Source organism: Sparus aurata, chromosome 13, assembly GCF_900880675.1.
Source record: "Sparus aurata chromosome 13, fSpaAur1.1, whole genome shotgun sequence".
Classification (NCBI taxonomy): domain Eukaryota; kingdom Metazoa; phylum Chordata; class Actinopteri; order Spariformes; family Sparidae; genus Sparus; species Sparus aurata.
In genome coordinates this window covers 3,195,666-3,219,707 of record NC_044199.1, presented here as the reverse complement: position 1 = coordinate 3,219,707, position 24,042 = coordinate 3,195,666, and the positions used below count along the sequence as shown (strand labels likewise).

The window sequence follows — 24,042 nt, the reverse complement described above, 5'->3', positions numbered from 1 at the left end:
GTTTATTCAGTCAATGAAAACAAAGCATAAAAAAATCTGTCTATAAAGATCTTTCTCTTCTGATTAAACTACATAATGCACCTTTAAGTGTGACTGAATTCTGTCCTGCTGATGAAAAGGCAGGTAAATGAAGCGAGGCGGGTTTAACCTCAACTTAATCCAACACTGTGATTAAATTCCCCCTGTGGGCTTTTTACTGAGAGCACACCGATCGATGGAGTAAAGTAATTTTAGCCTCCAGTGTGAAAAAAATAAATAAATAAATCCGTCTTGGTCCCATCACTGTGGCGGAACTGCCCTTTAACAGCTCCGCCAATAGGAATCGACCAGGCAGCTGCGTTTTAGCATTCAGAACGTTCACCGACCAATCAGCGCCCGGCTCCCCCTGCCTGCCTGGCTGCGCTCGTGCCCGGCGGTTACCTCGCTCCGTCGACGCGGCTCCGCTTCTCACGGTGAAGTTTCGGTGCTCCAGCGGCGGCACGATGTGTAATTACGTGTCTTTAAACGAGTAAACGGGCGCAGACATCACCGCGTTCACCTCCGGGGACACGTCCGGCCGCAGGAGAGACGACACAGGGACAGGAGCCGCTGCTTTCCGCTGCTTCTGGATCAAGGTTCATGTTTTTTTCCCCCTCAGACGTTGGTGAGTGAACACCATTTTTAACGGCTCTGATTTTATTCACGACGCGTGTTAGCTACCTTACAGACAGCTACACGGGTGTGTTCACCAGGTGAAGACTGGGGGGGAGGGGACCCTGACAGGCTCGTGAGGTGCTGCTGGTCTGTCACGGGGGGGGTTCGGCTGATAGCAGGTCGTTCACCTGGTGGTGGCCCCGCCGCGACTCGGGTGCATATTTGCAGACAAGATGCATCTGTAAGCCAGGCCAGATGTTCGCGGCTGCTGGGGCCTTAGCTTAACAGCCGTGAAATAATCCTATTTCTGCACACACACACACACACACACACACATAACACCCACACACACACAGCTTTGGCTTCTTTGCACCTGGTTCACCACATATTTTTGCTCTCCAGCTCAGACATTACACGTATTTTTTCACCGAGGAGAGGAAGCAGCCTGCAGAGAGAGAGAGAGAGCATGCAAACATACACGACAACCTGAGTGACAGTGAAACAGCCTCAGTAATGGACAGGGATCCTCCAGATTAAAGGGAGAATGCAGAAGTTTCACCTCCTCCTTGTGCAGGAAGTCAGTGTTGTTGCTCCTCCTGTGAGGAACAAGGAGGCTTTCTAGAAAACCTGCTGGTGGGAGATTTCAGCAATGTGCCCACAATCAGTGCAACACCGCAACAACAGGCAGGAACTGAATGATGGTGAAACAGCTGCAACTGAAAATGTACTTTTTTACCTTTTAAACAGCAGCTTCAGAATCATGTTGATGGTAAAGTGTGTTGTGACAGGATGAACGATGTCTCAGCCACTTGTTTCTGCACATATAACTTCGGTGAGAGGATCACAACATTACATACATGTTTACTTAAATATACAAGTTATGATGTAATGAGTTTTATTATTGATTAGCACATCTGACTAACAGTTACAGACCTGGGATCTGTATCTGCACACCAAATTGCACAAAATGCTAATTTCTATATAATGTTGCTGCGTGTGTGTGTGTATATATTATTTATGAAATGTTCCTTTTTCACAACACACACAGCAAAAGAAAATAACAAAAACAAGCACATAGAGGATACCAGAACAGATCACAGAAAACATGCACATGTACATCTCAGGTCATGTGGTGACTGAATTGTCCCCACGTGGATAAAAGGTCAGAGATAATCCGTCTGATCCAGACCAAGTCAGGTCGTGCATCATCGGAAACAAAGACGGATTGAAGCACAGAAAAATAGAATACAACGCAGTAAAATACAGTCTGATACAGTAAGTACCTATTAAAGGGTCTCCAGATTTTAAAGCCACGACAAGGAACTCAAATTTTTCAGAGTATAGACTAGAAAAAAATGTCAATAACCATTTTAAAAGTGAGGAAAATAAACAATACAAAACCACCAGCTTGTTGTAGAATGTGACTGTTGGGATATTTGATTGACTCAATATCTTTGCTACTGAGGGGAAACTGTCATAGCGGCACAGAGTTGAGAAAGATGAGCTCACAAAGATGTACATGTATACATAAAACCATTCAAGAGTCATACATTGAGTGAGGAGTATTCAAGGAAACTGCTGTAATGTATTCACACTTTAACATTTACTTCAGGCTAAATGTGGGGTGAGTTCTCCCTGTCAGACCTCTCTGTGCTCCCTCCTGTGAACTGACGCTGGCTTTGGGTTTCCTTCCAGCTGAATGTGTCGACTCTCTGCTGTTCTGCAGCCACGACTGACCGTTATCACAGGTCACTGGTTTCTGCTTGTTATAGACTTGTTTGTCCCTGATCAGCGAACGTTGTGGCCTTCTCAAGGTCGATCCTTGAATCCACTGCGAGTGTTTGCAGAAGCTGCTTTTGTAGTGTCGAGCTGGGTTTGGATCTGTTGGTTTAGACATCTGTCTCTGATATTTCAGCCTCTGGGGTGTAAACACAATGTGTTTGTGTGGCAGTATTAAGAGAAAATAAAGACATAAACTCAAGAGCAACATCTCTAACTAGAACCAGGGTCTCACTGCTGTACAGTTTTAGCTGGAGCTGCTTTCTTGTTATGAGATTTTTAAATGCTTTGAGACAATTAGATTCACCATAGTTGTTTTTGGGTGGAGGCAACACATTTACATCTACATTTACACCAAAGATAAGTGAGACGAAGCTGACACATAAATTGTGAGAGAAGGGAAATGTATTTATTATTGATTTATCATTTTAGCCATCGTTTGATCTGCTGCTTGTCTTCATCCTCAAAGAAGTATTATGAGCATGTATTTATTTTATTTATTTGTTATTATGAGCACAGTGTAGTGAGAAAGGACACCCTGTTTCTTAAATTGGGTGTACCAGCCCTTTAAAGAGAAAAAGCACTTGGAGAGAGAGAAAAAAGCAGCGCGGCTCATCTTAAACCGCTGGCCTAATTCTTTCCAAACTCCAAGTGGCTTAATCTCTGCATGGAAATGCATTAGAATTACATGTAAAGCTCGTGGATACCGCCGGGCTTAGCGTGGCTTAAGGCAGCACCTAAGTATCCCGGCGGGCCGACGTGATGTCCTCATATCCAGCTGCTTCTTCTGTCGCTTTGATCGTTGGACAGACTTTTACAGGCGAGTTACACCAGCACAGGGAAAGGAGTGTTCCCCACGTGGCATCCAGATGTCAGGCAGGGTTCCTCCTCATTTCAGACGGATGAGACGGATACCAGGATACCTCAGAGAAAGGGAGACGTAGTCCATAATTACTTGGAGCTTCTATAAAGAAGTAAAACTGTCAGTGAAGCTGCTGTTTGAGTCGAGCTTTTGTTTCAGCGCTGCAGAGCTGTAATGTGCCTTTTTTTAAAGTAATTCATACACGGTAGTGAAATCAGTATTCGCTGAAATCAGGTTTTTTTTGTGCAAGTTTTCGTTTTTGAGTTTGCTGTGTGCAAAAAAGAGGAATTGGAGGCGAGCTTACGCTGTTGAATTTGATGGTGTTGTGTACTTTGCAGAAGAGAAACGGGGAAGTTGAAGGACGGCTCACGTAGTCAGAAGTAATCCGACGCTAAACAAGCTGCTTTTGCGTTTCAGTGTGGCAGAAACTGCCAGTGTGAGTGTAAACATGAGGAAGCTGTAATTAGTGGCTTCAGACTGCCGGAGTGTGTGTGTGTGTGTGTGTGTGTGTGTGTGTGTGTGTGTGTGTGTGTGTGTGTGTGCCACAGTGAGCTTTGATATCACTCAACAATTAGTGGCTCCCCAGAGGAAAGATGCAAAGTAGTTGCTTTGAGAAGAAAAACTGGATGAATTTCAGCGGCTCTGACAGGGTGTTCAAGTGTTCTGGCAAACCATCACATCCGGCTGCTTGCTGATAATAACTCACTCATGCAAGGCAGTAGCTAATGTTTGGACATTTTAAATTATGATTATTAATATTTTTTGTTACACAGACAAGTTGTGAAATAGTGCTTTAGGGGAAAATCTCATTCTGTTTGTTCTGAAAGCAAAATAAACCGATTCTGGTGCAGTTCTTACTGAGGTGTGTGACGTGTTCGTCTCTTGTTTTAGGCTGGAACGATGTGTAAGAGACGTGGCCGGCTGTGGAGCGCGGCGGGCCTGGATCCTGCTCTTGGACACCAGGGCTGAGGAGCTGCAGAGGAGTGAGGACTCTCCCCAGCCCACACCTGAATATAAAGACCTGACTCCACCTGCCAGGCCTCTGTCAGGCCTTCCTCAGCATCACCTCAGTCTGTCCTCATTGTCCAGTCTTGAACTGACCTTTGCTGGAATATAAAAAACAGATACATTCACATCTCCAGCAGGCAGCCTCCTCAGGTTCCCCCTGATTATTGTTTTATGAATCTGAATCTCAAATACACCCAGCAACCATGAGGAACACCAGATCGAGCTTTCTGCTGGGCTGCGTGCTCCTCTGCTCCGCCTCCCTGGTCTACCTGGGCATGAACGGGATCGAGTGCCCACGAAAAAGCCATCGGTATCGGTGGATGGAGCTCAACCTGGGCTCAGCCAATCAGAGCCTATCCCTGACTGAACACTTCCCCGAAGACACGCCCCTCATCTTCATCGGCGGCTTTCCCAGGAGCGGCACGACGCTGATGCGCGTCATGCTGGACGCCCACAATCATGTGCGCTGCGGCGAAGAGACCCGAGTGATCCCTCGCCTGTTAGCCATGCGGGCCACCTGGAGCCGCTCGGTGAAGGAGAGGATACGATTGGACGAGGCCGGCGTCACTGACCAGGTGTTGGACTCGGCAGTCAGAGCATTCCTGTTGGAGGTGAGACGTTTGGTTCACTCTGCTGTTAAACACACCTCTGCATGTGTTGATGTTCTTGGGTGTTCGAGGCATGTTTCAGCTGACACACATACGATGACTTAAAGGTGTTGTAGATATGAGATTTAAGATATTAAACAGAATATGGCTTCAGAGCTGCGACTGTATAAAAATGCTTGTCTCAATGTCTCAGAGCCGAAAGTGACGACATTTTGTCTGAAGATCATAGATATGACATTTTGTATGATATGACAGGCGAAAATAATATTTCTCCACATTTTATAAACTGAAACAAGAATTTTTGAGGGTATTTTTTCTTAAGAAAAAAATAAAAAACAAACTCTAATATCAATACGGTTGCTGATCAGGTTGTCTGTCAATCAAGTAATCCATATCCCTGTTTTTGTTTTTATTTTAAAACCAAATCTCAACCATTTAAAGAACATGTAAAATGCTGCCTTACGCAAACCTCCTAAATAAAATAAAAACTACTAAACTGCATGATAGAAACAGATCAGCCAATAAAGTTTAGTTTAGTTTAGCTCAACAAAAACACTGGAGGAAGGGCGGGATCAATATTTCTGTTTGTTTAATCTGTCCACACATTAACCCACATTCACGTAGATGCTGATGTTCTTGACACACAGCACACAAGCCAAGGTGTATTTATTTTGAGTTTTAAGCCCTCAGCGTTGTCAGTTTTACTCCGTGGTATCAACCATAGTATCGAATATCAATATTTTTCGGGTGTTTTTCATGTTGTATCAATGTGTGATCTTCCAGCATGTTATATTACAGACCAGATGTGTTTGCCAACTTGTTAAAATGTTATCAGACTTTTGCTAAACGAAGTCACTGGTGTAAATGTCTCCTTGTGTGCTAACAGCCAGACTGTGTGGGGTGAAATATTCATGTTCCTCTTAAATGGGATATGTGTTCCTCTTACTGTAAGTGACACTTATATATTTGGCATCTCAGTATGAATATTAACGATCTTGGAATCCTGAATATAAAGACGGTATGTTTGCCTGTAACAGCTCTGGTGTTTCTTCTGGTTATATTCAGTTTCTTCATGTGTGTTTCAGGTGATAGTTGGCCACGGAGAGCCGGCACCTCGCCTCTGCAACAAGGATCCGTTCGCTCTGAAGTCTCTCTCATATCTGTCACGCATCTTCCCTAAAGCCAAATTTGTGCTCATGCTGAGAGACGGGCGTGCGACCGTCCACTCCATGATATCACGCAAGGTACGCTGTGTTTCTGTCTCTTATCTGCAGGCTGCAGGCACACAGACTTCCTCACAGCTCATGCTTCCTAACCACTTAACAAATTGGCACTGGTGCCATATTGTGACCAAATTAATTTTCCCTTCTGTGTTAACTCTGTCCTGATCGGTCTCCTGTGTTTATATGATCCCTCCACTCACAGGTGACCATCTCCGGCTTCGACCTGAGCAGCTACAGGGACTGTCTGACCAAGTGGAGCAGCGCGGTGGAGACCATGTTCAGCCAGTGCCAGGCGGCCGGGGAGACCAGATGTTTGCCCGTCCGCTACGAGCAGCTCGTCCTCAACACAGAGGAGGAAATGAGGAAGTTGCTTCATTTCCTAGAGCTGCAGTGGGACCCATCAGTGTTGCACCACGAAGAGCTGATTGGAAAAGCTGGTGGCGTGTCTCTGTCCAAGTGAGTATCTGAAGTGTGTGTAAGTGTGTGCAGCGAGCTTATCTGTACGCTCCAGTGCTATCTACCCATGCAGTTGGTTTCACTTGTATGTGCTGAGGTTTTCAAGCTAGTCTCAAGTAAATGTGTGTTCACATTCACATTAACACAATTGTACTCACTTCTCTTGTGGTAGTGGCTGAAGTGTCAGAAGCATGTCTCTTTAACCTCAGCACACCAAACTGAAACTATCTGCACGCTTAAATGTCCACATATAGGATTTGTGCCTTCAGTTCAGTTCTGCGGGCCTTGAAATATTTGCATTTTATTTTGTAGAGATATGAAACCTTCTTATGCACCTCACTCTCAACTATTTTAGATTGACTTCTGAACTCAACAGTTATTATTGATGTTATTTTGGTCTTCTTACATTACGATTTTTCTAACTTTCTTAATTTCAGTTGTTGTAAACGTTTCTAATATTGTCTTGAATTCAGGTTGGTTCATGAAGGCGTCCTCGGGTTCTAAGAGTCAATAACAAAACCTGACTCATGTTACTGAATCATATAAGGGTTTTATTCTTACAGTGTGTCCTCCTGATAAAGGCTGATTAGCCAAAACATGCAGAATATTCAGCATTTCATGACTAAATATGGAGTTGGTTCACAGTTGATGATATGTCCCCCGCATGTGGGATGATTTTGAGGCAACTGTTCCTGGTTTCAGACCTGACTATAAAGGTGTTAGATTTTAAAACCCTAAAAAACAAAACAACATTTAGGTTCATACAACAATAATCCCTCACCGTCATCACTTATGGCCTTTCTCGTCCTATGCACAGGAAAAGTTTGTGTTCCTCTACTGCAGTCGGCGTCTTCCTTGTCTGAAGTTTCACAAGAACAAAAGTAGAGACCGCTCACACTACAAGTTGCAGACCTGTGTGAACTTTGGATGAACAAAAACATGAAGAGAACAGGAGTCAATGTTTTTATACTGTCATGGAAAACAAAAGCTTCATAACAAAAGACAAACACAACATGTCATGCAGCTGCAGTGTCTTCTTGTCTTTTAGGAGGCGGTTAGTGGACAAACCGGTGTATCTGCCTGTTGTCAAACTGCCAGTAACTATTTATATTATTGATTTATCTGATGATTATTTATAAGTTCATAAAGCTGCAAGAAAAGGCTGATCATGATTTCTACAAGCTCAAAGTGAAATATTCATAGCAGCTCTTTATGACAAACCCACAATCCAAAACCTAAAATAGTATCCTCTGAGAAGCAGCAAAAATTAACCCTCAACCAGTGAATTATTGAGGTGTTTGAAGATTTAAACGATTAATCGATTAGCAGAATTGTTGCTGATTACTTTTCTGGTTTTGAGGTCAAGTAAAGCTTACAGACTTTCCTCCGTAGATGTTTTAATTTGTTCTGCTCCACTTGTTTGTCGTGATTCAAGTTGAGCTCTGCATTTGATGAGAATCTGGCTGCTTCTTACCGTTAAAAACCCAAACCTGGCGTGAATTTGAAGGAGTTAGGCCAAATTCTGAAGGAATTAAAATCCTCATTTTGATCAGTTATGCAACAGTTGGCACATTATGACTCACACAAACGCGTTTCAACCTTCTAAATATCACAGAATGTGGTATGTTTCGGTTCTGTCAAAGTTAACACACTTTTATTTTTTTTATGGTGGAGGGAGTGATAAGTAAGGAAGATTTAAAATGCTTAAATTAAACAAATCAAAATAAGAACTAAAATGTAAACAAACACACTGTTATATGTATTTCCCTATTTTATATTTATATATTACTGTATGTTAATTAAAAGTATTAAAGGGATATTCCGGTGTAAGTTTAATCCATGGTCTAAATCACCGTGAAACTGTGTTAGACTCCCTCTCGAGAGATCAAGTTAGCAGACCGCTAATTTACGGAGTTTTATCAACCTCAGAAACAACCGCACGACAACAATACACTGCAGTAAATGGATCCAAATATAAACCGCCACCAAAAAGCCACAAATAATGCTCAGAACAGCACCAAACTTCAGCAACAGTACAAATAGGGTCTCAGCACATAGTCCGGGGCATCTAACCTCCGCTAGCTTAGCTGGATTTCTATTGTGAAGCTAAAAACAGACTTCAACTCTCCTCCATCAGCTTCCGGGTCGGGGAAGTCCCGACGCGACGATTACCGAGTGCAGTTAGAAATGCTCAATTCCGTTCTTTTCCCTGTCCGCTCTCGATAATAACTGTTATAAACTGGCAGGTAAGACACATATGAACTTTGATTGCTTTTCCATGGAGTCATAATCACACATTTTCATCCATGAGCCGCGGAACTCTACTGCACTCGGTAATCGACTCGTCGGGACCTCCCGTCAACAGGAAGCTGCTGCAGAAGAGTGGTAAATTTAGTCAGCTTTTCAGTAGAAATCCAGCTAAGCTAGCGGAGGTTAGATGCCCCGGACTATGTGCTGAGACCCTATTTGTACTGTTGCTGAAGTTTGGTGCTGTTCTGAGCATTATTTGTGGCTTTTTGGTGGCGGTTTATATTTGGATCCATTTACTGCAGTGTATTGTTGTCGTGCGGTCGTTTCTGACGTTGACAAAACTCCGTAAATTTGCGGTCTGCTAACTTGATCTCTGGAGAGGGAGTCTAACACAGTTTCACGGTGGTTTAGACCATGGATTAAATTTACACTGGAATATCCCTTTAAATATATCTTTATGTTTTTATATGTGTTTTAATTCTGTAGCTTTGAGACTCCTGAGTGGCCAGTTACAGATATAAAACTGACCGTGTGTGTGTGTGTTTGATTGTGTGTGCGCAGGGTGGAGCGCTCCACGGACCAGGTGATGAAGCCGGTCAACACGGACGCCCTCTCCAACTGGGTCGGGCACATTCCCTCTGACGTGTTGAGTGACATGGCTGAAATCGCCCCCATGCTGGCTCGCCTGGGCTACGACCCGCACGCCAACCCGCCCGACTACACGAGGCCAGAGCCCGTGGCGTCTCCGTCCAACTTCTCAGAGGTGAGGTCAAATAAAACTGATCTGAACAGGAACAGAATTTCACTGATTGTTTTTCAGAGGATCAGTGAGTTGCTCAAAGCTCATCGTGAGTTAATCATCACGCAATCCACTGATATTAAACAGAAAAGCAGCAGAACCTCACATGAGATGAGCTGGAACCTGCGAGTGTTCTTTTCTTAGTAAATTACTTAAAAGATGAATTAATTACCTGCATTGTTGTTCATTAGTCTTTTTACAAACAGTTAATCACATATTCACACATTCTACCTGGCGTTTACATCCCCACACATCCAAAAAGCATTTAACTATAAAATACTATTTTTATTTTATTTCATTAGAATTCCATTGTTTCAAATTAAATTGACGTAAAGCATGTATAAAATAAAGATAAACATGTGTGTTTTTACTTAGCATTAACTAACTAATGACACTAGAAACACTTTAATGTTTATAATATAAATTCACACTGGACCAAAAAAACCCACTAACAATCCGTGGGAGAACAATAACAGTCGTTCAGATGTGAAATGACTCAGCAGTCGTCACGGATGTTTATCAGCTGAGATGGAAATATGACACCTGTGTGGTCACACTGAAGGTTTCCTCTTTCAGACACAGTGCTATGACACATGTTAAAAGTTCCATACAAACACTGTGACGAGCCTGATGTGCACTTTTCATCAGACATGTCTCACTGGTTCGCTGCTTCGTTGAATCCATACTTTGATAGAGAGCAGCTGTCGCATCGCACAGAAGGTTTGCAGTGAACATGGCTCGATGTGTTAGATGTCTGTTTTTAGTGCTCAACCTCTCTTCGACTTCCAAAGTGTTGTATTTACTCTCAGTTATCACCACCGGAGAAAGCACAAGCTTATCAAAGTCATTGCAGTCTCCAGTGTGGTATCTCGGTCGCCATATACAGTAAATCCAACTTTGATTGTTGATGCAGGCGTCACAGAAAACATTTCCCTCCTGAGCTCCAGTCACACAGATGATCTTCTAAGGTTTCCTGTTTTCCCTCGATGATATTTCCCATCGTAAGTGAACATTTTGTCTTCTCTCTCCTCAGAGTTTGAAAGCAACAGATGCTCCACACCCCAGTTAAACGAAACTGTGCCACGATGAGGATGCACCTTAAACACGGACTTCCAATAATGAATCCTCACAGGAAAGTTTTTTAAGTGTTCCATGTGTATTTTTGAAGTGTTTTACGACTTGTGTGCAGTGGTAATGTCTGTGCACAGGTGGAGTGTTTAAAATACGGACTCATTACGGCGGGTTGGTGTTGATATCTCAGCTCTAAAATCACACGTGAACTACCTGCTCGAAGAAGTTTGCTGCTTCTCGCGTCTCCTCCACAGTGGACCAACAGTATTACACTGCATTTTGATGCGTCCTCTCACCTCGTACGTGAAAGTATTTCAACATGTCTGTCGGTTGTTATGATTCAGCACAAATGTGAATGTGTCTTTAGACCAGTCCTACACTTACTGAGAGTTCAGTCAGTGATCATGAAGCATAACGACTGTATATTTTTGAAGACGTATGTTTATTTTCTTAATAAATTATTTTGGTGTCGACCATTCATTCAGGAATGTAAAGTTGTTTACTCTGAATTGAGGCTTTTTAAATGTTGTATAATGTTGAACACGAATAATAAAAAAAAAAAAGAGTCTAAATGTCACCTTTATGATGTTGTTTAGATATTTTGTTCAACAGTTATTCAGTCACACACTCGTCTGCATCATACTGCTTTAAATCAATGCATGTTTATCAGCCAGCTGAGTCAGAGCGCCCTCCTGTGGTGCAGAGACACAACTCAAAATAACCTGGTTGCTCCCGTGAGAGGGAAACAGGTACCACAGTCAAATATTTGCTGTGTCTCAGTTCAGGGTTTGCATCCTACGGAGGAGCATTTTACGGCCATTTACACCACGACGCCGCGTGAAAGCTGTCCCAATGCAAAGGCTCCTCAAAACCGAGCCCACAAATGCTTTTTATTTTTGCTGGGCATTAACTGTAACTAATGACACCTAGAAAAACTTTAAGCCCACAAATGCTCTTTCTTTTCTCTGTTTTTGGAGGATGCACCGCTACGATCCTTCGTGTCGTCACATATCCCAAGATTCTTTGCGCACCAGAAAAAGAAGAAAGAAAGAGAGAAAATGGCGACATCGCGTGCCGTAGATTGTCAATTTCACGGCCTGGGTGGCAGAAATCGTGACGTAAGGGTAAAACATCTGGTGACGCAACCGGGAAATGCTCCAAAGGCTAGACTGTCACATTTAACAACGGCTGACGAGGTTAACAAGGTCTCTCTGAAGGACTCGCCTTCAAAGACCACAACGGCCGAGTCCTTCAGAGGAGGCAGACCCTGAAAAGAGACGCAGCAAGTGTCAAACTTGTCAAACGAGTTGGCTGCTGACTCTTTAAAAAAATCTTCAATGTTACACTTTAAATAAACTATACTTGCAAGCCCACATGGTTCAACCAAAAAACAAGCTACAGCTGCTGTAAAGTTTAACAGTGGACTGAAGTAACGCAGTGATGATACAATCTGACAAACACACGTCTGACTGCTGTTGTGAAAAACTGATAAACACTCAAAGTTAAGCTCCATTGAACCGTGTGGTCAATAAATCCATCAATAAAACAACAAAGAAGAAAAACAAAATGACAAACAATGCAATGTCTTGTTTTAGAAATGACCTTTGACCTCTATGCTGCATATTGAGCCACTAGCACCAGGCTGGGCTGCTGTGCAGGCGCCGTCCTCTCTTCCTGTGTTGCCAGGTTGGGAGTGTGAAGCCACACCCCCCTGCTGCTGGGCACTCTGTGGTGGACCGGAGTGGGCGGGGCTTCTGCGCTGCACCTGATCATGTACAGGAAACACCTGGAGAACTGAGAGACAAACAAATACACGCAGCAGAATCATTATGAGACAGTTTCACCTCGTAGCTAATTCTTGACGACACACTGAACCTCCTGAGCTACTGGAAGCTGCAGGCTAACTCAGGCACGCCCCCTCTGGTTGTTTGGGGATGTGTTGTTGTTGTTGTTACCTGGTTGTTGAGAAGCATATAAACAACGGGGTTGAGGACGGTGCTGGTCTTCGCGAGCAGGGAGGGGATCAAACTGGCGGCAGGCGGCACCACGCCGGGCCGGCCGAAGGAGGCGAGCAATGCAACGACACCGTATGGCATCCAGCACAACAGGTAGCATGACACCATGGAGACCACCATGAGAAGGACGCGACCTTCTCTCCGTTCAGCTGAGGACTGGTTGATCCTGCTGACCTACACACACACACACACACACGTTCACACACACAGGTGGAAGCTCTGAATGGTAAAGCTAGAAGTCACAGACGACACAGGCCGCGTCCACACAAATATTTAAAGGGATATTCCGGTGTAAATTTAATCCATGGTCTAAATCACTGTGAAACTGTGTTAGACTCCCTCTCCAGAGATCAAGTTAGCAGACCGCTAATTTACGGAGTTTTATCAACCTCAGAAACGACCGCACGACAACAATACACTGCAGTAAATGGATCCAAATATAAACCGCCACCAAAAAGCCACAAATAATGCTCAGAACAGCACCAAACTTCAGCAACAGTACAAACAGGGTCTCAGCACATAGTCCGGGGCGTCTAACCTCCGCTAGCTTAGCTGGATTTCTATTGTGAAGCTAAAAACAGATTTCAACTCTCCTCCATCAGCTTCCGGGTCGGGGAAGTCCCGACGCGACGATTACCGAGTGCAGTTAGAAATCCTCAATTCCGGATTTTTCCCTGTCCGCTCTCGATAATAACTGTTATAAACTGGCAGGTAAGACACATATGAACTTTGATTGCTTTTCCATGGAGTCATAATCATACATTTTCATCCATGAGCCGCGGAACTCTACTGCACTCGGTAATCGACTCGTCGGGACTTCCTGTCAACAGGAAGCTGCTGCAGAAGAGTGGTAAATTTAGTCAGCTTTTCAGTAGAAATCCAGCTAAGCTAGCGGAGGTTAGATGCCCCGGACTATGTGCTGAGACTCTATTTGTACTGTTGCTGAAGTTTGGTGCTGTTCTGAGCATTATTTGTGGCTTTTTGGTGGCGGTTTATATTTGGATCCATTTACTGCAGTGTATTGTTGTCGTGCGGTCGTTTCTGAGGTTGATAAAACTCCGTAAATTAGCGGTCTGCTAACTTGATCTCTGGAGAGGGAGTCTAACACAGTTTCACAGTGATTTAGACCATGGATTAAACTTACACCAGAATATCCCTTTAAGATTCCCATGCTTTGAGATTGTATTTCAGTCTTTTGATTACAGAGATATTTTCAAAAATGAAGTTTGTGCAGATGGAGGTGGAAAATATCTGGTAACTGAAGATATGTGGACACGGCCTGGAAGGTCAGAGGTCACCTGTGCTGCTCACCTGCCTCGCCACCGCTCGCAGAGCCAGCAGGATCCTCCCGTAGCAGAAGACCATGAGCAGGAGCGGCAGCAGCAGGCAGAAGATGAACAGGCAGCTGACGTAGGAGCGAGCCGTGGCCGAGCGCTGGTGCCACTGGACCGAGCAGATGGTGCCGGGACCCTCCGGCCCATAGCTGCTCCACAATAAGACACGACACGTGCTTTGATTTAATCTCGTGAAGCTGTAGTTACGTTTCTCACTTCTAAGTTTTTACTGAATGGATGAATTTCTGAATGATCCAATGAGAGAAGTGATTAGTGAGGACGGTGCAGACCTGCTCCAGCCCAGCAGTGGCGGCAGAGTCCAGAGTAGCGAGTAGAACCAGGAGGCGGCGATGGCGAGCCGGGCCCTGCGGTACTGAGAGGAGTCCGGCTGAGCGCTGCGCAGAACCACAGAGTACCGCTCCAGAGACAGCAGGGCGAGAGACACCAAAGACACTATACCTGCCAGAGAGAGAGAGAGAGAGAGAGAGAGAAGCTACATGTTTACTTCAACACAGAATGACGTGATGAGTTCTGTTTGTTGTTACCTTCACTACACCTGACAAACTGTTACACACCTGGATTTGAATCTACGACACTGGTTTCACACTCAGACACTCATGGGCTGCACAAAATGTCAATTTCTACATAATGCTGCTTTAAAAATAGCCCCATCTGCATTATTCAACGTTGAAGCGATGAACACATTCTGCTACAGTTCAGAAGCAAATGTTCTACTTCTTCCCTCTCTACAGCCATTTGATCGCTTTAGTTACTTCTTCATTTGCAGATTACTTTTCTGCATCAGAAACAAATAAGTGCATTTTTTAAATATACTAATCAAAATTAGGGATATTGGGACATTTTAATGTCTCACTGGATTGTTTATTCTGTGACATCTGAATTTTCATTGTGTTTTTTGTGAGTTTCTTTGGTCCTCAATAGTTAAGCACCATGTTTCATTTGACTTTAAGTGTATAAATCTAGCAACTAATTGTGAGTTGTGTAATTTATCTGATAAAACAAGCATATAATATTAGATGTGATAAATTATGAGGTAGATAATCAGTCGACCTATAGTGTACAATATATACATATACATGAAAATATATATATGTATGAGTTTTTTCGGAAGTAATATTCATTCGAGTGTCTTTAATATTTAATATTTTAACACATATTTATTTTTTAGTGAAGTATGTAAACCTGGTCACTGTTCTAACACGTCACAGGTAGTTCTGCCCTCAGGCCACGTGAGGTCACAGGTTGGAGGACCTGCATCCGTCGCTCACTCACCGAAAAGCGCGTTTGAGAAACCGTACCACCGGCACCCGTAGGTCCCGGTCAGCCACCTGCCTCTCACGCTGGCCGCGAAGCTGAGCGGGGTCCCGAAGAGGCAGACCAACATGTCGCTGGCGCTGATGTTGACCAGCAGCAGGTTCGCGGGGGTCTGCAGGTGTCGGAACCGGTGAGAACACGAGGAGCGCGAGGGAAGTTACCGAGGAAGCCAGAACCAGGATCAGCCGAGGACGACGGGCCGCCGCCGTGTGACCCGCCCGGCCTCAGCGCGCCGGTGGCGTGGTCCGACACGGCAGCTGTGCCCGGTGCTTGAGGTTAGTATTGCTATTCTGCAGAGGATCACCAGTGGCACCGGGGTTTCACTGTAGTAATGTGATTCTGTCTGTCAGCTGTCCGTCATCAAGGAGGAGGAAAGTGAGTGTAAACACACGACCACGACATGTTTATATGTACTCTGGAGGAGGAGGAGGAGGAGGAGGAGGAGGTAGGTGGAGGAGGAGGAGGAGGAGAGGGAGGAGATGGGGAGGAGGAGAGAGAGGAGGAGGAGGAGAGGGGAGGAGGATGATGGAGAGGGTGCTAGGAGCGGAGTGCAGTAGCTTAGCTCGGCTTTTTCTTCTCTTTGCGTTGAGGAGAGGTTTTTAGGCTTCTTCTTTCTGAGGGTCTGTCTGTCTCCTCCACCCACACACTCATTCAACAAACCTGCCTCCACTGCCCATCATCCATCTATATTTAAAAGTGACACAGATTTAGAAGAATAGCTGAAATACAAAGACCACAAACAAGAAGGAAACAGACTGACGTCATTATAATCTCTTAAATATGGTTAACACAATAAAAACATAGCCGATTGTTTATGTGTCCACTTATAAAAATGCCCTGATGAAACAGATCCAAAAGCTCAACAGCAAAAAAAAAAACCCCAAACATCCGTCAACACAAATCACCGTTAAAACACAAGAATAAAAGAGAAAACATGTAAAAACCTGCGATGTGACGCACAGACGACCAACAGGAGAAGTAATCCAGCCGAAGATGCAGAATCTGTTTTGTCCCGTATTGATTCTGTTCTGTTGTTGGACCAGATTGGAGACCTGATTAACTGAGCCAGCGTATCAATAATACAAGCTGTGGCCGAGTCGAGCCAACGACACATGAAGACACGAGACGCTGCTGCTGATTAAAACAGATATTTACATTTACAGAACGTTAAGGCATTTTTTTTTAAACATGACTTTGTCTTGTGATAATTTTGTTTTAAAGCTGGGAGACTTTTTTTAATTTTTGGTTTGATCTTGAGACAAATTTAAAGGGGAAAAAAAGCAGATTCAGTCGTTATCTACTCGCTTTGTAAGAACATTTCTGGAGCTTCACATTAAAAACATTCTCCTAAACAACCGAAGCAGATGGGGACTAGTTTTAATATGTTAAGAAACAACCAGAAGAAAAACATTAAATTGGCTCCAGAATAACCAGAGATCTCACATTGACTTTGTTCTTTACAACATGGAAGCACAATCGAGCTCAGAGCTGATGATTTTTGCCTTTAAATGAGTCTAATTAATGTCTTTCTAACTCACATGAGCATTTCCAGGCTTCAGGAGATTTGGATTACGCCAAACAAGATGTATGGATCCATTTCATGTTTTGCCTGTTTAGCAGAATGATGTGACAGTTTTGTTGTGACGCTCCAGAAATGTTTTGTGGACAAAGAAACATCACTGAACTTTCCATCCGCATGAGGACGAGTAGATAATGACTGAATTTTCATTTCTGTCCCTTTAAAGTTGTTTTAAAATTAAACAAAATAAACAATCTCAAAAGCTTTTAAAGTCACGTTTAAAAAAATAAAAACTACATTTTCATTTCTGGTCGAATGTATCCTTTATATGAATTAACTTTTTCCTCTGGTCTTATCTTTAAACCCTGGGGAACAGCACCGTCTTTAAATTAATTTGTCAACAGCAACAATAAATCAATAACCAGTCAATAAATCTCCTGCAACAAACATTTCTGCACGTTCTTGCAGACTTTTTCTTTGCAGCTAACACACTTCAATCCATCAACGTCTGATTTCGGCTCGACTTGTGTCACTACATTGCTGATTGAACATTTGTGGGAGGCCATAATATATAAAACTCTTTCTCACAGAATGATGCTACACTTCTTTAAACATCGCTATCAAACATTAAAAGCTTCACAACTCGTCCTGAAGCTGCAGGAGGCTGACATTTATCAGATGTGTAATTGTAATGAAAGCAGTTTGTAGCACCACATCCTCCGAGCCTCACGTTTATCACCTCCTCCATGTGATGTGTGAGTCCTTTGTGATGCAGAGTGCTTTCATTTCACATAATAATTGATTCATTAGTGTCATCCACAACACACACAAACACAAACACACACACAAATGCCAATGAGGTCACTGGTACTTCAGCGTCCCTGTTCTCGTGTTGTAGAGGAAGAAAAGCAGCTGAGCAGCACATTCATCCGCTGATATTAAATCCACGGTGGAGGTGAAGAGGTGCTGATCAGGTGAGCGGCACAGAGAAGACGTGGCCGCCTGCTCGTGTCACGGCGCTTTTCTGTCAGCACAGGTCAACGGGGATGATTCGAGGACACTGAGGGTTTCGTTTACTTCTCTCTGACAGACAGGAAGTGAACCAGGTGGCAGATCCACAAACAGCAAGTCCACAAGTCCAGCTGATCATCGTCTTTGTATCTCTGTCAATTTGAGATATGACACCTTAAATACAAAGTGATGCAGGGACGACTACATGCAGTTAAATCCTCTCATGCTCAGTAAATACTGACTTTTTGTGTTTTTACATTTTCTGTTCTGCCTCCTCGTGTTAACTTCACCACAGACGAGGCTTCCTTCAGTTTGGCTTGTTGACTCTCCTGCTTCTGCACGATGTAAACTCTGTTTTTAAAGGTGCTATAGAAAGAAAGAACACCGTCATGTAGACATTATGAACGAGTTCACCGCTAATACTCACCTAACAGCACATATCCTCAAAAAAAAAGCAACAAAAGAGTCTCTTACTCACATTAAACACATTACAGCTGCACTACAAACATTAGGAACGTCGTACAAACTATTTTGGGAATTAAAAACAAAATATAAAATGAATAGTAATTATAATAATAATAATAATAATTCATTTAATTTATATAGCGCTTTTCAAGGACTCAAAGTCGCTTACAGAGATAGGTACACAAATAGCAAACAAAGAATAACGAAACACAAAGCACGACAGGGAACAAAAGCAATGAATGAATCACTGCATTAGCCATCTATTGTGGTAGTCTAAATCCAGACCTCTCGATCAATGCCCAGATCCATTTAGCATGATTAGTGTGTAATGACATAAAATGGGGAAGAGAAATGAGCATTCAGTCTGAATGTCAGGCTGCTAATGTGTGCTGGCATGAATGGAAATGATCAATAATTAAATTTGTTAAAGCTTTAGACGAAGGATGAAGAACTACAATAACACCTGGACTGAAGCAAAGTGTCTTCCTGCTTGAAAACATCCGACATCTTCACTTGCGTTGTTGCTTTCCTCCGTGTCGGCTGAACACAGATGATGCAGCGAGTTGTTGTTTCTAGTATTCTAGTCCTGCTTCTAGTTTTAGTCCTTGTCGCTCTGTTTGCACTGACAGATGTGTTTCTGCTGGAGGTTGAAACTAACATGGAGTTTTTCTTTAATTCAACAAAACATTATGTTGTCACGACCGTTGCAGAGTCTGTTGATTTGATTCATGACATTTGAGGCAAACAATAGAGCTTGAGAATGGAACCAAGTCTTTTATAGTGAGGCCATCTCCAATTCAGTTCACACGTTGCTGATTTATTATCTATTCCAGCAACAGTTATTCATAAGTCGCTTCAGCAGCTTTGTAGATGTTATGGAGAGAAAGCTGACGGCCACAAGGAGGAGACAAAAGTGCAATATTGTGGAAACAAAAAGCTGTTCCTGAAATCTGCGTTGTTTTATTCATCTGTATTCCAACAAACTTTGCCTGATGTGACGATGTTTACAAGATCAGTTTCTTTTACATTTGTACACTTTGTGTTATGATTGTAGCCAATGTTTTACAATGAGCAGTTCTGCTTTATTCATTATGATTTTTATATCATTTTCTTTAAGATGTTTTAAGCAAATCTTACAAATATCCTGTGATATGTTTGGCTGCTCAAAAAAGATCTAAAACAACAAAATCATCTGCAATAAGAGAAACATCATCATTACTGTGGAAACACGTAACACAAAGTGCTACTGGAGACAGAAAATAAACATCAATTCAGCTGCTGTTTCAGTTCAGATTGTTTGTAAAAGCCTCTGATATTAAGAACTAATCTGAGCGAATTTCTTGCATCTAAACTAAACAGACTGTCTGATGAACACTGAAGCTACAGTCTCCTACAAATCAAACCCAACTCAGTTTCAATCTCACTTACAAAGTTGTGTAAAACTGCCAGAAATGCAGGTTGAATTACAACTTCAACCAAAATGATGAAAACAGGCTCGACAAAATCAGATTTTTATTTCTCTACATTACAAAAAAGCTCAAACTGTCCAACTTCTTCTTCCTCTCCTGCTCAACACGAAGCTTCGCTGCAGTTCAGATTCACAGAGGACGGTCCTAATCAAGTGGTTGCCATGGGGACCAAAGATGTGTATAGAAGTGTCTAAGCGTCCTCGTCGTCACTTCCTGCCAGGCTGCTGTCTGTAGAGTCTGCGTCCGGTTCCGGTTCCTGTGTTTTTGTTTTTGGGTGCTGTTCAGGCTCCGTGGTGCTGGAGGCCTCTGTGGGTTCTGTGCTGGTGGTGGTGGTGGTGGTGGTGGTGCCACCTTCTGCTGGCGTAGCGTTGTTGTCGTCGTTCTTCTGCTGGCTCTGATCTCCTCCCTCCAGGAAAGTAGACCAACCCTTCAGCCGCTCCTCCCGCTCGCGTGTCGTCTCCTCCACCTGCACAAACACAATTCACATGAAGAATGCAAAATCTCACCAGATGCAGAGTCGAAGTTAGACAATCATCTTACAGCAGCTCAAATGTAATGCTGAATTTGTATTTTAAAGCTACTACAAGTCACATGTACACATGTTTTATTGATTCTGTTTGCGGGAGGCCAGGCTGCTTCTGCCTCATCTCAGTGTTTATACATGGAAACTACTAAAACTTGTGGCTAACAGGATTTTCTTTTAATATTAGCTTGGCTGTGCACTCCCACAACATTTTTGACATTTTTGCATTTTGTGTACCTGATAGTCTGTCGTTCCGTCCCAAAGCTGAGCAGTCAGCTGCCTCCCTCCAAACCAGCGACCATTGAATGACTGAATGCACGCATCGGCTTCCTCAGGCTCCTTAAATGCGATTGATGCCACGCCGTCCGGGTGTCTCTGCAGCGCAAACACAATCAGATACCAACAATTTATTGATGCTACTGACGTCAAATTCATCTATTCTACTATAACTTTGAAACAAAACGAATGTCTAAAACTCACATCAAAGAGGATGACCTTCTTGACGACGCCAAACTTCTCACACTCTGTCCGCAAATCCTCACGATACTCATTCAGCACCAGTGGGTCCTCCTATGAAGAGACCACAGAGATTAATACCCTCAATAGACAGTCTCCACGTGTGCATGTTTGTTTCTCTCCGCACCTCAAAGTCACTGGGATGAAACATGTTCCTAATGATGACGACTTTTTCATGCCTCTTCCTCACTTCTCCTTTCTTCTCTGGCCTCCAGTCCAACTGTCTACACAAACACAGACAAACAGGCAGTCAGTGAGAACCTATGTGATGTGAAAATAATAAACAAATGATCAAATTATTCGTCCTCTCCTAATCCTCTGCAGCACTCTGAGTAGTCCCTGCATGCAGAGTGGGATTTGCAGGAGGTTAAATAAAAAGGACAGGAGGTAGAGTTTACTTCTGTTGCTGCTGCATCCTCTTCCTGTAATCTTTGCTCTTCTTCTTCTTCTTGCTGGCGTCGTACTGGCCCTTTAGCTCAAACCGAGCTGCTTCCACATGGAGTCTGTAACCTCTGACCTCTGATTCGTCAATCAGACGTAGAGCCAATGCCACCGACTCCTTCTGCAAAGAATCACAAACACTCAATTGTGTTATGATTTTGACTGATGCTTTAAAGTTTACACAGTTATGTTGTCTCTTTGAGAGTGAGAACACTTTGTTTTTGTTGCCCAAAAAGAGAAGACTGTGTCTGGGCTACTGCAGAAACATGGCAGTGTAACATGATGACTCTGTGGAAGAGGACTTGCTCTCATTTTACACATAATTTAAAATATATTAGATTTTTCCCCTGGATCCCCCTCAAATTCAACTATTTCTACATCATGTGGACTATCACTGACACAGGAACATGGAATCACAAGATGAAGGACAGACTAACCTTGAGATAGCAGCAGAGGCCATCTCCCTTCAGATTTCCCTCTTTGTCCTTGTAAAGTTTGACCTTGTACTCTTCGGTCAAGGGGTCCCGCATCACAATGCCGCACTTGGACATCAACTCAGCAAACTCGTCAGAGCTGATGTCAGGAGGCAGGCCTGAGGACAGGTGACCAGGTGAGAGTGAGGTAGGATAAACAGAGTCACAGCTTTTAACTTAACAATGACACAATTTTTTTTTAGCAATACCAACCTGACACATAGACGTTTGTGTTTTTATTTTCGTCGATATCGAACCATCCTGCAGAGACAAAAAAGATTTTATAAAAGCATTTGTTAAACATAATCACTACTGTAGATTTGGAGGAAATACAATTATTGTATCTCTCCTCTCTGGTTGCAGATGTCTCTTTACCTGGATCTGCTTTCCTCTTCTCCCCTTTCTGCTTGGCTTCTTTTGCTGCCGTCTCTTGCTGGTCTGGGTTTGTGTTCTGGGTGGCATCTCCTGGCTTCTCCTTTCCTGAAGGCTTGCCATCTGGTTCTGAGGCTGCGGGTTTGGTGCTGCTCACTGCAGTGTTGTTCACATCTGGGTCTCCTTCCTGAGTGAAGCCGTAGTTGGCCTGGTAGGCTGCAATGAAGTCCTCTGTTATCTAGAGAAATGAAGCAAACTACTTAACATAAACAAAGAAAGTTACTGTGACCAATTCTGACCCAACTCCTAGGAGTTCAAATAGATTGAACAGAAATAGTGTATTTACATCCAAAAAAGAAGTGTGCAATCAAGTTTCAGTGACGTCTGTATCACTGGCAAAATCAAGCTGATATGATGGAGACTTTTAAGTTAACACTACTTTGTACATTGCAAAGTCAACTAAACTGGCAAAGACTAGGGCTTTACATGAGCAATGTTGACAAAACAAGGCCACAAACATTTAAACCAAGCATTTAATACATGTCAAAGATAAATATTAGCAAGAAAGATCTGAGAAATCCATACTTTAGGGAACCAGGCCTTCTTTTCAGGGTCCCAATCGTACACAGTCCCGTCCTCTGGGTCAGTGTAGGTGTTGGGGTCGGAGCCATCCTCACTTCTCTTGCCATAGAGCTCCTGCATCCGCAGCTGCTCCATAAACTCTTTGTTTGAATCTGGTCCCCCGCTCATCTGCAACAAGAACGTGAAATGTCAAAATACTCAGGTCAGCAAGCCACCACTTGTCTGCACATATACAGGAGCTGTATTATGCTTGAATGTAGCAAGTCTTTACACTCAAGTAGAGTTGATTCGGGGTGTCGAGCTGATATTCTGCATTTTTCAGATTATCGTTATCAATGATTTTCTGTCAGATAAAATTAAAAATTAAAAAATGATCTACTTTGGCTCTGATGCAGCATCCTTTCACACAATGTCCCACCTACAACGCTTTCTGAGTGTTGATGCATCACAATTAATAGTCTATAAACAATAAAATAATATGAATCTGCACAGTGACTGGTAACTCAATTTATCTAATAAATACAGTAGCGAGGAAGTATACATTCGCAGAAGATTGTATTTGAGAACAGTACTTGAGTAAATTATACTATGGTTTATTTCATCACTGGATTTTATTTTTTTTTCTGCAAATGAATAGCAGTCTGAAATATCTGTTTTCAGTCTCCTTGATATGTAATTATCGGTTTCAATATCAGCTCTGACAAAGTCTTATCGGTCGACCCCTAATGTTGATTTTATATTCTGCACTTATATAAAGCATTTTAGCAAACAAGCCATCAGCCGAACAGTTATATCTTGGTACTAACACAGTCTCTGCCCTCATAAGGAGCATCAGCCAGTTGCTTTCATTCATCACAGTGATTGTTTAGAACTGACAGCTTGCCTCAATGTTAGCAGGTTTGGACGTATTAATATCTACTGCCCGTGTTTACACGACGACAGTTAAATTCTCTGATGCACATAATAACATTTGATGGTCTGTGTGTGTGTATATTTACTGTACGTCTACGCTTGAGAGTGTGAGTACCGCTCATACATTAAATCGTGTTAGCCAACAAAGCTAGCTAGCGTTACCTTTTCTAACGACAGTCCACGCAAACTCAAAACTGGTAGACAGGTAAGAATGTTGACAAAAAAGACTCTCTCCGTCTACTAGTCCAACCCCAGAACACACCAGGCCGCCGTGTTTTAATTATTATGTTAGTGTTTAAAATGAAATTTACTCTAAAGCCACCGTTAATCACGGTGCACTAACGTTCACTACCAGTCCGCGACGGAGCTTGAACGAACTACTTCCG

At 43.1% G+C, this 24,042-nt stretch overlaps 3 protein-coding genes across 3 annotated transcripts; 1 reads left to right on the top strand and 2 right to left on the bottom strand.

Moving 5' to 3' along the window:
• Window positions 1-388: 388 nt before the first annotated feature.
• LOC115593724 (protein-tyrosine sulfotransferase 1-like) lies at window positions 389-11,174 on the top strand. Its single transcript, XM_030437339.1, has 6 exons — window positions 389-643; window positions 4,166-4,893; window positions 5,976-6,134; window positions 6,316-6,569; window positions 9,381-9,582; window positions 10,652-11,174. Exons 2-6 carry the CDS (start codon window positions 4,486-4,488, stop codon window positions 10,685-10,687), a joined length of 1,059 nt encoding a protein of 352 aa, XP_030293199.1. The 5' UTR covers window positions 389-643; window positions 4,166-4,485; the 3' UTR covers window positions 10,688-11,174.
• LOC115593726 (pinopsin-like) lies at window positions 10,008-15,582 on the bottom strand. The gene is made up of 5 exons (XM_030437340.1): window positions 15,332-15,582; window positions 14,329-14,497; window positions 14,016-14,187; window positions 12,645-12,878; window positions 10,008-12,483 (listed from the first exon to the last, which is right to left on the bottom strand). The coding sequence occupies exons 1-5, from the start codon at window positions 15,441-15,443 to the stop codon at window positions 12,301-12,303; spliced, it is 870 nt and encodes a 289-aa protein (XP_030293200.1). The 5' UTR covers window positions 15,444-15,582; the 3' UTR covers window positions 10,008-12,300.
• Window positions 15,583-19,308: 3,726 nt separating this feature from the next.
• htatsf1 (HIV-1 Tat specific factor 1) lies at window positions 19,309-24,036 on the bottom strand. The gene is made up of 10 exons (XM_030437338.1): window positions 23,819-24,036; window positions 22,748-22,912; window positions 22,166-22,400; window positions 22,004-22,051; window positions 21,755-21,909; window positions 21,275-21,438; window positions 21,004-21,100; window positions 20,841-20,930; window positions 20,598-20,735; window positions 19,309-20,303 (listed from the first exon to the last, which is right to left on the bottom strand). Exons 2-10 carry the CDS (start codon window positions 22,910-22,912, stop codon window positions 20,028-20,030), a joined length of 1,368 nt encoding a protein of 455 aa, XP_030293198.1. The 5' UTR covers window positions 23,819-24,036; the 3' UTR covers window positions 19,309-20,027.
• Between the last annotated feature and the right edge of the window lie 6 nt (window positions 24,037-24,042).